This window comes from Mustela nigripes, chromosome 2 (assembly GCF_022355385.1).
Source record: "Mustela nigripes isolate SB6536 chromosome 2, MUSNIG.SB6536, whole genome shotgun sequence".
Taxonomy (NCBI): Eukaryota; Metazoa; Chordata; class Mammalia; order Carnivora; family Mustelidae; genus Mustela; species Mustela nigripes.
In genome coordinates, this window is record NC_081558.1 from 111,572,571 (window position 1) to 111,585,508 (window position 12,938).

Here is a 12,938-nt window from a genome sequence, read left to right on the forward strand (position 1 = left end):
CAGTCTATAAACTCAAGCATGCTAATTCCTTTTTATTTATTTATTTTTTAAGATTTTAATTTTAAGTAATCTCTACACTCACCTCGGGGCACAAACCCACAACCCTAAGATCAAGAGCTACATGTTCTACCGACCAAGCCAGCCAGGTGCCCCCATACTGATTTCTTTTAACTGGAGATTATTTTAACCTTCCTTTTATACTTTCCAAAGGATTTGTAGAATCCTGCAATTGGAATGAAACTTAATGGTCTTTTAATGTGAATTATACTCACTATACCCCTTCCCCATAGGGGAATTACTTCACCATCTTGCCCAGGTGTGGCTGGTCTTCTCATGAACATCTAATTATCATAAGTCATCCCCTTGACTTTTCTCTTTTACCTTCTCCTTCTTTCAGCAACAATTAAGAATCCCTGGTGCTTTCCTCAAAAGGGAAATATGGAATTGTGTTAGCAACTTCTTAAAAAGTCAAGGCCTTTTTATAAGCTAGTAGATGGAGAGGGTGTAAGAGGTAACATAAGTTACAAAGTCTTGAGCTACTGTTTTATCATATTCACTGATGTCTTTCCTGTCGCATTCAAGCAATGGATTTTCATGAGCTCCTGGCCCTAAATGTGCAGGAAGCTTGAGCATGTTAGGGCTGCTTGGGAGTTTTTGGTTTTGTGGACATGAATTTATAGAGCAAAAGAAGTTACCAGGTTTTTAACTGAAGTTCTCCTGGCTCAAAACCCTTTGCAGTAGGTCACCACAATAATATCTGATATAGTCCTCTTATGATTTGGCCCATAGTAATTGATAATATTCACAAAGACTTTGATCACATAATTTTTCTTCCTAAAAAATCAGAAAACCTTTTTGTTCATTTTTAGCAATTTATATATTGAAAACATTAAGTTTTCTAATAACTGTTATAATACATTTATTTTAGATTCCATGGAGGCAAAGGCAGTTGTTCTTAATTTTGTAAAAAAGAAAGTGACTAAATAATTTGTTAAGTTGACCCCTAATCATTTTCTGTTTTTCTGTGCCCTGCCTGTGTGTGTGTGTGTGTGTGTGTGTGTACACGTGTGTGTGTGTGTGTGTGTGTGTGTGTGTGTGACAGAGAGAGAGGCAGACAAAGGGGGATTTGGAGTTAGGATTTAAATGACAGTTGGCTGGAGGATTGGACTTGGCTAGCACCGGTGATTCATTTGCTTTCCAGGACCTAGATCTTGGTCCAATTTAGCACAGAATATCCCTTGTACCTACTATGCAGAAGTTTTAAGTTTAAGGTTTTTTAAAATTTTATTTAAATTCAACATATTAACATACAGTGCATTATTTGTTTCAGGGGTACAGGTCTGTGATTCATCAGTCTTATATAACACCCAGTGCTCATTACAACACATACCTTCCCCAGTGTCCATCTCCCACTTACTGCACCCCTTCATTCCCTTCCCCTCCAGCAACCCTCAGTTTGTTTCCTGTGATTAAGAGTCTTTTATGGTTTGTTTCTCTCTCTGGTTTCATGTTGTTTCATTTTCTCCTCTCTTCCCCTATGATCTTCTGCCTTGTTTTTCTTAAATTCCATTTATCAGTGAGATCATATGATAATTACCTTTCTCTGATTGACTTATTTTGCTTAGAATAAACCCTCTAGTTCCATCCACATCGTTGCACATGGCAAAATTTCATTTCTTGATGGCTGTGTAATACTCCATTGTATGTATGCCACATCTTCCTTATCCATTCATCTCTTGATGGGCATCTGGGCTTTTTCCATAGTTTGGCTGTTGTGGACAGTGCTGCTATAAACATTCGAGTGCAGGTACCACTTCAGATGACTCCATTTGTATTTTGGGGGTAAGTACCTAGTAGTGCAATTGCTCTATTTTCAACTTTTTGAGGAACCTCCATACTGTTTTCCAGAGTGGCTGCACCAGCTTGCATTCTAACCAAGAGTGTAGGAGGGTTTCCCTTTCTCCACATCCTTGTCAACACATGTCATTTCCTGACTTGTTAATTTTAGCCATTCTGACTGGTGTGAGGTGGTAGGTATCTCATTATGGTTTTAATTTGTATTTCCCTGCTGCCAAGTGATGTTGAGCACTTTTTATGTGTCTATTGGCCCTCTGGATGTCTTCTTTGCAGAAATGTCTGTTCATGCATTCTGCCCATTTCTTGATTGGATTAGTTGTTCTTGGGAGCTGATTTTTTAAAAAGACTTATTAATTTATTTGACAAAGAGAGAGAGATCACAAGTAGGCAGAGAGGCAGGCAGAGAGAGAGGGGGAAGCAGGCTGTCCACTGAGCAGACCCCAATGCTGCCCCACATGATATCAGGATCCTGATATCAAGACATGAGCTGAAAGCAGAGGCTTAACCCACTAAGCCACCCAGGCACCCCTGGGAGTTGATTTTGATAAGTTCTTCATAGATTTTGGATCCTAGTCCTTTTATCTGATTTGGCATTTGCAAATATCTTCTCCCATTCTGTCAGTTGTCCTTTGGTTTTGTTGATTCTTTACTTTGCTGTGCAAAAGCTTTTTATCTTGATGAAGTCCCAATTAAGTCTAAGTTTTAAACACATACTAATGAGTGCGTGGGATACAGTGGAATCTGACTATGGCACTATCTGGTACAGCAGAGCAACACAAGAACCATGGTGGTTTTAGTCTTGGCCCTGCCACAGTCCTTGGAGTTGGTTAATGTACTTGCCAGTCTTTATAGATAATGCACATTTAATGGTGCTCTAGTTTCCCTCCAGAGCGAGGACTGTGTGTCATCTGATGGCATCCAGAATGTCTGTGGAAACAGATGGGACCTAGTTAGGTAGACTCCCTCATTGAACCCCAAAGGACTCTTTTGTAGGACCATCTTTACTTCCTGGATTGCCTCTCTTGCCCGCAGTTTACCTGGGGATCCTCCAGTCCCTAGACAGCCTAATTTTCAAATGGAACCTGAGAGCTCATGAGCTGCGTTCCCACAGTTTGTTAATTTTGTTCTCCATTCAAGCCATCATCATGGTCAAGGCTTGGGCTAGAGTTCCCAAGGCGCTGATTAGCTAATTACCGAATGCCTGAAAAACTATGCCATCATCCTCTGCTCATGCAAACATGTATTTTCCTTTTTTTTTTTTTACCCCCAAATACAGGCAAAATGGTTCTTCAGAATCATAGGAGTTCCATGACAATTGAATATGACTGTATTTCCCCATATGGTTGGCCACTTACTTTAAACTATAGATTCTACCATACAAAATAATTTCTGTTGGGTAATTGAAATTCCTAACAATGGACATCTTGTTTATCTGAAATTCACTCTAGTTGGAACTTTCTATCTCCTCTGGGCATCTACAGTACAAAGATAATAACATTCATAAAAAGTAGTCTGAGGCACTTAGATGTTGAGAAGTTCCATATACTGTCAATTAAGTCAGTAAGAATTAGATTAATTGAGGTTAAGTGTATTTGTTTTCGAGTTCTTTAAGATTTGATAGTCTAGACATGTCTACTATAGTCACTGATTAACCAGAATATAAAATCAAAGTAGCCAAGTCCCACAGCCCGTTCCCGAGATGGCTGTACGACTGACTGTCTTCCCCCTTTCCTGGTAGTGTGGAGGCTGAGTGTCTTTCCTTTTCTCACCCAAAATCCTTGAATTTTGAGAGTGCGTAATTCTAAATTCCTAAATCCTAAAGCCACTGGGAAAGAGCCTGTGTATCTCCATTAAAGGGTACTCTCTGCTTGACTGTAGGTCTTACTTTGCTTTCAATTAAAATGAAAAAGAAAAAAATTAAAACTGTGCTTCTGACTGCACTCTTCACTTTCGTCCGTTTATCCCCCTCGGTTGTTGGATCTCTTTATTCTCTTTAAATCTAGAGCAATCTACAGTTTGGGGATTTTTTTTTTTTTTTAATGACATTGACATTTGAAGAGTCCAGACTAGTTGTCTTGTAGAAAATTTTACTTACATGGTTTCTTTGCATTGCTCTTCTTTCCTGTAGTATTGTTCTGGTTTTTTTTGTTCTTGTTTTTGCTGTGGTGAAATGTACATAACAAGGTTTGCCATTTTAACCATTTTTAAGTGTGCTGTTCAGCGGCACTAAGCCCACTAGCAGTGTTGTACAACCATCACTACTATCTATTTTCATCATCCCAAATAGAAACTATGTACCAATAAACAGTAACTCCCCATTTCCCCTTCCCTTAATCCACTGATCCAGATCTAATTAACCTGACCAGTATAAGTCTGAATGGATTCTCTGAAGTTTGGAGATATATCCAAAAGATTCCTTCATGTGAAAAAGTTATAAGAAAATAAATATAAGATCCTAACAGATTAACTTTAGTATGTGTACTGCCCAAGTGAGCACACTAACAGATTAACTTTAGTAAGCAGTGCAGAGGGATGCCTGGGTGGCTCATTCGGTTAAGCATCTGTCTTCAGCTCAGGTCCTGATCCTAGGGTCCTGGAATCAAGCCCCATGTCGGGCTCCCTGCTCAGCTGGGAGCCTGCTTCTTCCCCTACTCTCCTCCTCCCACTCTGCTCATGTTTTCTCTTACTGTCTCTCTCTCTCTCTCTCTCTCTCAAATAAATAAATAAATAAAATTCTTAAAAAAACAACAACAACAACTAAAACAAACCAAAACAGGCCTGAGTTACTGTGTACGTTTGGCTTTTTAAAGCAAGGCACACTTTTATGGATTTCAGAGAGAAAAAGATCTACATTTGCTGGTTGAATCTGAGCCAAACGCTTTGTTTCTTTTTTAAAGGAAACAGGGAAAAGAACTCTTCCCTTTTCTCTTGACTACCTGGCAAAGGAGAAGTAATAAACAGTTGGCCTTCCTGGGTGGGGTCAGGGGATCCCCATGCGAGGCAGGCTACAGCCAGTAGGAGGAGTGCTTTTCCCAGCCCTGGGGGTGCCCTGTTCACCTTTTAGACTAGGCACTGGGCTCTGTGCTGGTCAGGAGACTAGTTACCGGACAGGAGACTAGTAACCGGGAGACTGTCCTTAAGGAAATTACCTTCAGCAGAGGGTTGGTGGGGAAACATGACAGCCCCAGCAGAGAAATAATGACAGTGGAGTGAGCTGTTAGAAAAGCTGGAGTGCAGAGGAAACAGTTCTGCGTGGAGACGCCCTGGAAGCCTCTGCAGGTGTGAGCAGGGTTTGAAGGGCACGTAGAAGTCCCTCCCAGGGGAGAGAGACACGGGCATCGCAGGATACTGACACAAGAGGGCATACCATCCAGATGGTGCTGTGCAAGCTAGCAGAACTCACGGGTCCTGATCATTCCTGATCCTGAAAGATAATGGCTTGGGATAATCTTCCCAGTGACCCAAGGATCAGTTTAATTGGTTCTCCAGTAGTGATCACCAGTTCCTTTTTTAGTGCTTGCTTCTTTTTCTTCTTTTCCATAGTGAGTTAAGATTAGAGATGCCACACACTAGTTTTTTAGAGATTATTTCTCCTAGAATCCTAAACAAACATTGCAGTTGTTGAACTGATTGCTCGATGTGCATTCTTTACATGAGTTATTACAGGGAAACATTAGTATTTTAGACCCATTTAGTTGGAATTTGGGGTAATTTGGACCAGGCCAAGTGTGATGGCTTACACATTAGGAACAGAGTTGGCTAAATAAATTAATATTCTGTGAAATAAGATTTCAAGAATGTTTAACCTAATTATGGAAGAAGTGAGCTGTTTGTTTTTGTTCTTTCCTTTTTTTCTTTCTTTTTTTTAATTTAGTAGATTCTGGTGTACTTTTCAAGAACAAATCTTATGTATTCACTAAAGCAGCCTTAGTAGCAGTTTTAATTGTTAATTTTCTAAAGCAAGTAAGATGTGAATACATTCCCATTTTATTAAAAATGTAAATGATAGAAGTAACTAAAAAGTGTATGTCCCCCCCCCTTTTACCAACTGCTTCTAGCTCCTTTTTTTTTTTTTAGATTTTATTTATTTACTTGACAGAGAGAAATCACAAGTAGATGGAGAGGCAGGCAGAGAGAGAGAGAGGGAAGCAGGCTCCCTGCTGAGCAGAGAGCCCGATGCAAGCCTCGATCCCAGGACCCTGAGATCATGACCTGAGCTGAAGGCAGCGGCTTAACCCACTGAGCCACCCAGGCGCCCTAGCTCCTTTTTTTATGCATTTACAAACACATACATTTAATAACAGGTAGCCTGTTTTGGGTGCTTAAAAAACAGGATCAATCTAATCTATTAGCTCTCTTCTTGCAACAACATGTCTTAGAGAGTTCCCTATGGCCATGCCCATGTGTTTACCTCATTTTTTTAAAGTAATCTCTACACTCAGTGTGGGGTTCGAACTCTCAACCCAAGATCAAGAATTGGATGCTCTGCTGACTGAGCCAGTGAGGTATTCTCACTTCATTCTTTTTAACTGTCATCTAATATTCCATCTTGTGACTATCCTATGATTTATTTAATTTTTTTTAAATTTTCTCACCTTAGCATATAACCTCCCCAATGTCCATCACTCAGCCACCCCATTCTTCTATCCCCTCTCCACTCCAGCAACCCTCAGTTTGTTTCCTGAGATTAAGAGTCTCTTATGGGAAAAAAAAAAAAAAAAAGTCTCCTATGTTTGTCTCCCTCTCTGGTTTCATCTTGTTTCATTTCCCCCACCCTTGCCCTATGATCCTATGTCTTGTTTCTCAAATTCCTCATATCAGTGAGATCATATGAGAATTGTCTTTCTCTGATTTACTTATTTCGCTTAGCATAATACCCTCTAGTTCCATCCACATCATTGCAAATGGCAAGATTTCAGGGTTTTTTTGATGGCTGCATGGTATTCCATTTTATATTTATATATCACATCTACTTTATCCATTCATTGCTTGATGGACATCTGGACTCTTTCTGTTGGCTATTTTGGATAGTGCTACTATAAACATTGGGGTACATGTGCCCCTTCAGATCACATTTGTATCGTTGGGGTAAGTACCTAGTAGTGTAGTTGCTAGGTCATAGGGTAGCTCTATTTTCAACTTTTTGAGGAACCTCCATGCTGCTTTCCAGAGTGGTGCTTGCATTCCCAACAACAGTGTAGGAGGATTCCCCTTTCTCTGCATCCTCACCAACACCTGTTGTTTCCTGACTGCTTGATTTTAGCCATTCTGACTGGTGTGAGGTGGTATCTCACTGTGGTTTTGATTTGTATTTCCTTGATGCTAAGTGCTCTTGAGCACTTTTTCATGTGTCTGTTGGCCATTTGGATCTCTTCTATGCAGAAATGTCTGTTCATGTGTTCTGCCCATCCTATGACTTATTTATTCCTTGCCCTGTTGGTGGATATTCAAATTGTTTGCAGTCTTTGTCATAACAAACAATGCTATTGTAGCTGTCTTTTTTCAAATCTTTGTGTTCATGCATGAGTTTCTTCCAATAAGACTTATACAACTAAATTCTTGGTTAGCATTTAGAGTCAATGTTTATATTTGGAGATAACAAAAAAATTTTTTTAAGAAAAATTCAATTTCTTGCAAATTCTGATGCTTTTTCTATAAGTAGTTAGACTTGTGACATCCTCTGTGGAGCAATCCATGTAGACACTACATGGGTTGGTGTCAGCAGTTTTATTATGAACTATTGCCAAGGGCAGTGTCAGAAAAGAGGCTTCATAGCGTAGAGATAGAAATGAACTCTTGGTTCCTTTTCCTCCTTCCTACCCAGATACAAGATTAGGGGTTCTATAGACTGGCTTGTATTGTCATTTAAGCAGCCCTATAGAAAGCATGAATGCATTCTCATTTTAAAAAAATAAGGCAGAAGTACTCTGTAGGCTCTAGAACATAGGGATGCCCTCCCCCACCAACCCCGCATTTAAAAAAAATCTGAGATTGTTTTGTTTGCTTCCATATTTCCTCCCTCTTTTCCTCTCTGCATGAATTGTAACATTGTTTTCAGGGGCTACTGCCCAGATTAAAGCCATGCAAAAACATATGTTATTACTATTTGTTACCTCTGACACCAGAAGGAAAGAAAAATAATGGATACTTTGGCCATCACATCCCTTCTCTTAAAACCCCTCCCAAATGGATATTTAGGAGAATCGAATGTCAAGTCTATCCATGAAAATGACCTCTCTAATATTTAAATGCTGATTTGTGGGACACCTAGTGGCTTAGTCGTTAAGCACCAACCTTCTGCACAGGTCATGATCCCAGGATCCTGGAATGGAGTGCCAAGATCACTCTCCCACTCCCCCTGCTTGTGTTTTTTTGTTTTTGGGGGTTCTCTCTCTCTCTCTCTATCTCTACCAAATAAATAAGTAAAACCTTTAAAAATAAATAAATAAGTGCTGATTTATATTCTTTTCAGGATCTAACATGTTCTTAAAAGGTAGAAAAATCCGTGGGTTACCTGAGTGGCTCAGTGGTTTAAGCCTCTGCCTTCTGCTCAGTTCATGATCTCAGGGTCCTGGGATGGAGCCCCATATCAGGGTCTCTGCTCAGCAGGGAGCCTTCTTCCCTTTCTGTCTCTGCCTGCCTCTCTGCCTACTTGTGATCTCTGTCAAATAAATAAATAGAATCTTTTTTTTAAAAAAAGGTAGAAAAATTCTTATCCTTCTATTTCTATTCTTTTCTCTAATTTTAATGTTTACAAAAAAACAAGAAACAGTCGAAATCACTTAAAGTTATCAGACCAGCAGGATGTCCCAGAAAAACAGAAAAATCCTCTGACTAGAAAGGCGGAAGTCCCAAAAGTCCATCAGCAGGGGATGGGTTAAAGCACTTTGGTACATCCAGGTAGGAGAGAATAGAATGAGGAAAAATAGTTGCTCTCTCCCAACATGGGAAGATCAGCAGGATATTACTGTTAAGGTGAAAAAAACAACATGCAGAGAGTTTGTAGGATATGCAAGTATTTCTGTAAGAGAAAAGGAGAAATAAGAATTTATATTTGTATTTGCGTTTATTTGCATGAAGAAACGGAAGGATACACAAGTAATAAGTAAAAGTATTTGCTTCTGGTGAGGGAAGGGGGTGCGTGGGAGTAAGTCTTTTCCTAGTCTGCCTTTTTATAGTGTTCTAATTTTTGGATTATTACTATATTATTTAACTATAAAAGTAATTTTTGAGAGGAAGTTTTGCCTTATTAGGTACGGGGTGAGCTAAATCTGATCTTGGTGAAGCCCACTCTACATGTGACTTGACCTGTCGTGTTTGAGCCTAGATACCTTTTGGGGTGGGGTCTGTTGCAGGGCCGTATGTTTTGGGGAGGAAGGTCATAAATTCTGTAGTTAGAATCTCTATGACAATTTAAGTTCTAACCACTTTGGCAAGAAGTTGAAAAGGCATGTCTGCGTTTAAACTGTTCCTTTGGCATATTCAGACTTGTTGGGCTTATTCTTCACTTTTTCCCCCCAACTAATTGACACCCTTAAAACATGATGCTCCTGAGTCACAGCAGGAATCTCCTGCCACGGCCTCCGTAAGCCCCCTGAAAAGATGAACTCAGACTCTGGTCTTAAGCCTCTTTTTATTGCTTGTTGAAGTCTGTGTCCTAGAGAGAGCGCTACAGTCTGAGCTTTTGTTTTTACAGGAGCAGAAAAATTCAGATCCGAAACATCCCTCCTCACCTGCAGTGGGAGGTAAGCCGTGTCACCTGTGTGTTTACCGTATTTACCGTCTCCCTGCTCTCTGCCCTCACCTTGCTTTTTAATAGGCCAGCAAAACCTCTCCCCACCTGTTAGTTCCCTGAGGAATTAGAGGTCCTCAAGGTCTTTCCCACAAGGCCGCTGGGTCCTCTCTTTCCCTTTTTCAGTACCCTTATGTATGTGATCTGTCATAGCACTAGGTTTGTGTTTGTCCTTCTCGTGGTGCATGATGTATGCTTTGAGCCCTCCTGCTCTGTCTTCTCGAGCACCAGGCACCGACAAACTGAAACAAAATGTGTATCTGGTGGTGATTTTTATCTCATGATTTTGTGAACGATTTTTGCCTTTCCAAATTATGATTTTGGAAAAAAAATAAAATCAGTGGGAACTCAGTAAAAATAGAAGGTTGTTAGTTTGAGTGGGTTTTTCTTTTTAATTAGTTTTGCTATGAGTAGTGAGTAAGATACAGTTTCATAGTTGTAAAACTTTTTATAAAATAGCAACGTTAAAATCAGGAAGATAAAATTCAAAGAGTGGCTTGCATTATTTAAAAAAAAAAACTGCCCAGGGCGCCTGGGTGGCTCAGTGGGTTAAGCCGCTGCCTTCGGCTCAGGTCATGATCTCAGGGTTCTGAGATTGAGTCCCGCATCGGGCTCTCTGCTCTGCAGGGAGCCTGCTTCCTCCTCTCTCTCTCTCTCTCTCTTCCTGCTTCTCTGCCTACTTGTGATCTCTCTGTCAAATAAATAAATAAAATCTTTAAAAAAAAATAAATAAAAAAAAATAAATAAAAAAAAAAAATAAAAAAAAAAACTGCCCAAATGTTTATTTCCAACTCAAAATCAAAACAGCCATGAAGGAAACAATGTTTTGTCTAATATTTTTATTACTTAAAAAAACACTAATCTTTATTATGAAATATTTCAAACATATATATCCTATTGCTTTGTAAAAATTAGGAGATTCCATATGTTATATGTTAATTTAAAAATAAATAAATAAATAGATAGATAGATAAGGAGATTCCCTAGAGAGAGACAGAAGGAAGAATGGTTAAAACTTTCAAGGACAAGTGAGCCTTGTATTTTATTCTGCTTTTTATTTCAAAAGCAGTATGTTCCAACTGTCATGATGAATGGGATTGTTAATAGTTACTGAGACTGAAATTCTGCTATGTCACCTCAGTGAAAAGATTACTTAAGAGTCAATAAGCAGGGGTGCCTGGGTGGCTCAGTCATTAAGAGTCTGCCTTCGGCTCAGGTCATGATCCCAGGGTCTTGGGATCAAGTCCCACATCAGGTACCCTGCTCTGTGGGAACCCTGCTTCTCCTCCCACTTCTCCTGCTTGTGTTCCCTCTCTCGCTGTGTCTCTCTGTCAAATAAATAAATAAAATCTTAAAAAAAAAAAAAAAAGGTCAATAAGCAAATGCAAGTACCATGTATTTATTCAGTTCTGTTTTGTTGGAAGACCTGAAATATCAATTTAATTAGATTATTGCCATAACTGTCCTTGTTTTGTTTTAGTTCATTTGCTGGAAGTTATCACTATACCTTTTTTTTTCCTGTGTGTGTGAATATGATCTTGTCTTCCCATTCTGACATTGAAGCTCTCTTTCTTTCTTTTTTCAGGTGCTGGATGGACTTTTGGCTCAGTATGGGACAGTGGAGAATGTAGAACAAGGTAATAAGTGAGGAAATTAGCCTATTGAATTTTGATAGGGATTATCATCTGTTATTTCTTATAGGCTGGGCCAGCTCCAAGGAGAAATAGTAAATTCAAATTCCTTTGGAACAAGCTTCCTCGTATATGAGAGATATTCAGATCTTTTTATCCATACCTATATAATTTATTTTTTCAAGGACTAGGATTTTCAGGTTGTTTTTTTAATACTCTGCTAATGTGCTGAAGCAGTAGGCAAACACTGTCAGGCCAGGGTAAGCTTAATTCACTTGGAAGTAATTGAATTTATGCTCTTACAGTTTTCCTCTTCCTGGCTGAGAACAACGGATCCCCAATGTCTCAGTGCTTCTCGAGGAATAGGACTCCTACACCAGAATCCCCCACAGTGCTTATGAAAATGCAGACTCTTGGGGCTCACCATAGACCTAGAAAGTAAAACTCTTAGGGGCAAGAGTTCATGAATCTTTATTTTAAACAAGCACCACCAAGTTATTTTTGTGTATACTCAAGCTTGAGAGCCACAGGCTTAGGAATAGTGTTGGAAATCCACAGAAAATAGATACTCTTCTTTCTACCATTCTCATCTCATCTAAAACATGAAATGCTATGATTTTAAAAAGAAAAAAAAGGTACATTTTAAACCCACTGAGCCACCCAGGTGCCCCCCAAAAAAAGGTACATTTTTAAAGAAGCTGGTGTCTTATATGGTTCTTTAAGTGTCCCAGAAAAGTAGATTCCAGGCTTCTGATGTGACAGAAAGATTATTTTTCTTGTCATAAAGATTATTTTTCCTTTGGCCTAAAAAGCAGGATGTGAATTCAGTCATTTACTGACTATGGGCCCTTGGAAAAGCCACTTACCCTCCCTGACTCAGTTTCCACCTGTACAAAATTTCTATCCCTTCCGTTTCACTGAGTAGTTGTGGCACCCAAAGAGAATATAAATATATGGAGTCCTATATGATCTCAAGGGATTGTTGAGGTTCACTTGAAAATCATCACAGAGAACCCATTTTTTTATATGCAATCTGCTCTATCTGCCAGTATAATAATCATTTTAAAGTAGTAAGTACTCAGATGTTCTCCATTCCATGAATATTAAAAATACTATTCTTCAATTTCATGCTGCTGACTGCCCACACCCAAAGGTGAAGGGAAAGAGCTCAGAAAGAAGATACGATTTAGAAGGATTCTCTTTCTCAATTCTTGGTATTTCCCTCAACATGGAAAAGAAGATACTCTAATAAGGATTGGATGTGGTAGGCAAGACAGCCTCACAGACATGAACATGTAAAAGTTACTAGCTAAGGCCATATAATAAATTCAGGACAATGCCAGGCAAGGAAGAATTATTCCAGGTCCCTGGGGGAGTTTACAATTCCTAGCACACCTGTGCCCCAGAGACCACCCAGTTTCTGGCTGCCTCACAACTACAGGATGGAAGTGTTGGGCTTTTGTTTTGTTTTGTTTCATAGGTGACTCCTGATTCAGCAGGGAAACATTTTCAGTAGAGTTTTAAGAAACTTTTTAGAGCTTTTATGTCCAGTGAAATAAATTATTTGAATGGAGTTCAGTTCTTTCCAGAATCACAGAACTGTCTGATTTCCTGAAGACAAGTGTCTTTGAGTAACAGAGAATATGACTAAGAAGTAA

The 12,938-nt window shown here is 39.3% G+C and overlaps 1 protein-coding gene across 7 annotated transcripts in view; it reads left to right on the forward strand.

The window, feature by feature from the left end:
* Nucleotides 1-12,938, forward strand: part of IGF2BP2 (insulin like growth factor 2 mRNA binding protein 2) — a 159,036-nt gene that overhangs the window by 104,264 nt on the left and 41,834 nt on the right. For all 7 annotated transcript variants that reach the window (XM_059391340.1, XM_059391344.1, XM_059391341.1 and 4 more), the window contains exons 3-4: nt 9,554-9,602; nt 11,235-11,286. In XM_059391340.1, the coding sequence (XP_059247323.1) occupies nt 9,554-9,602; nt 11,235-11,286 (101 nt within the window). The remainder of the gene's footprint in view (nt 1-9,553; nt 9,603-11,234; nt 11,287-12,938) is intronic.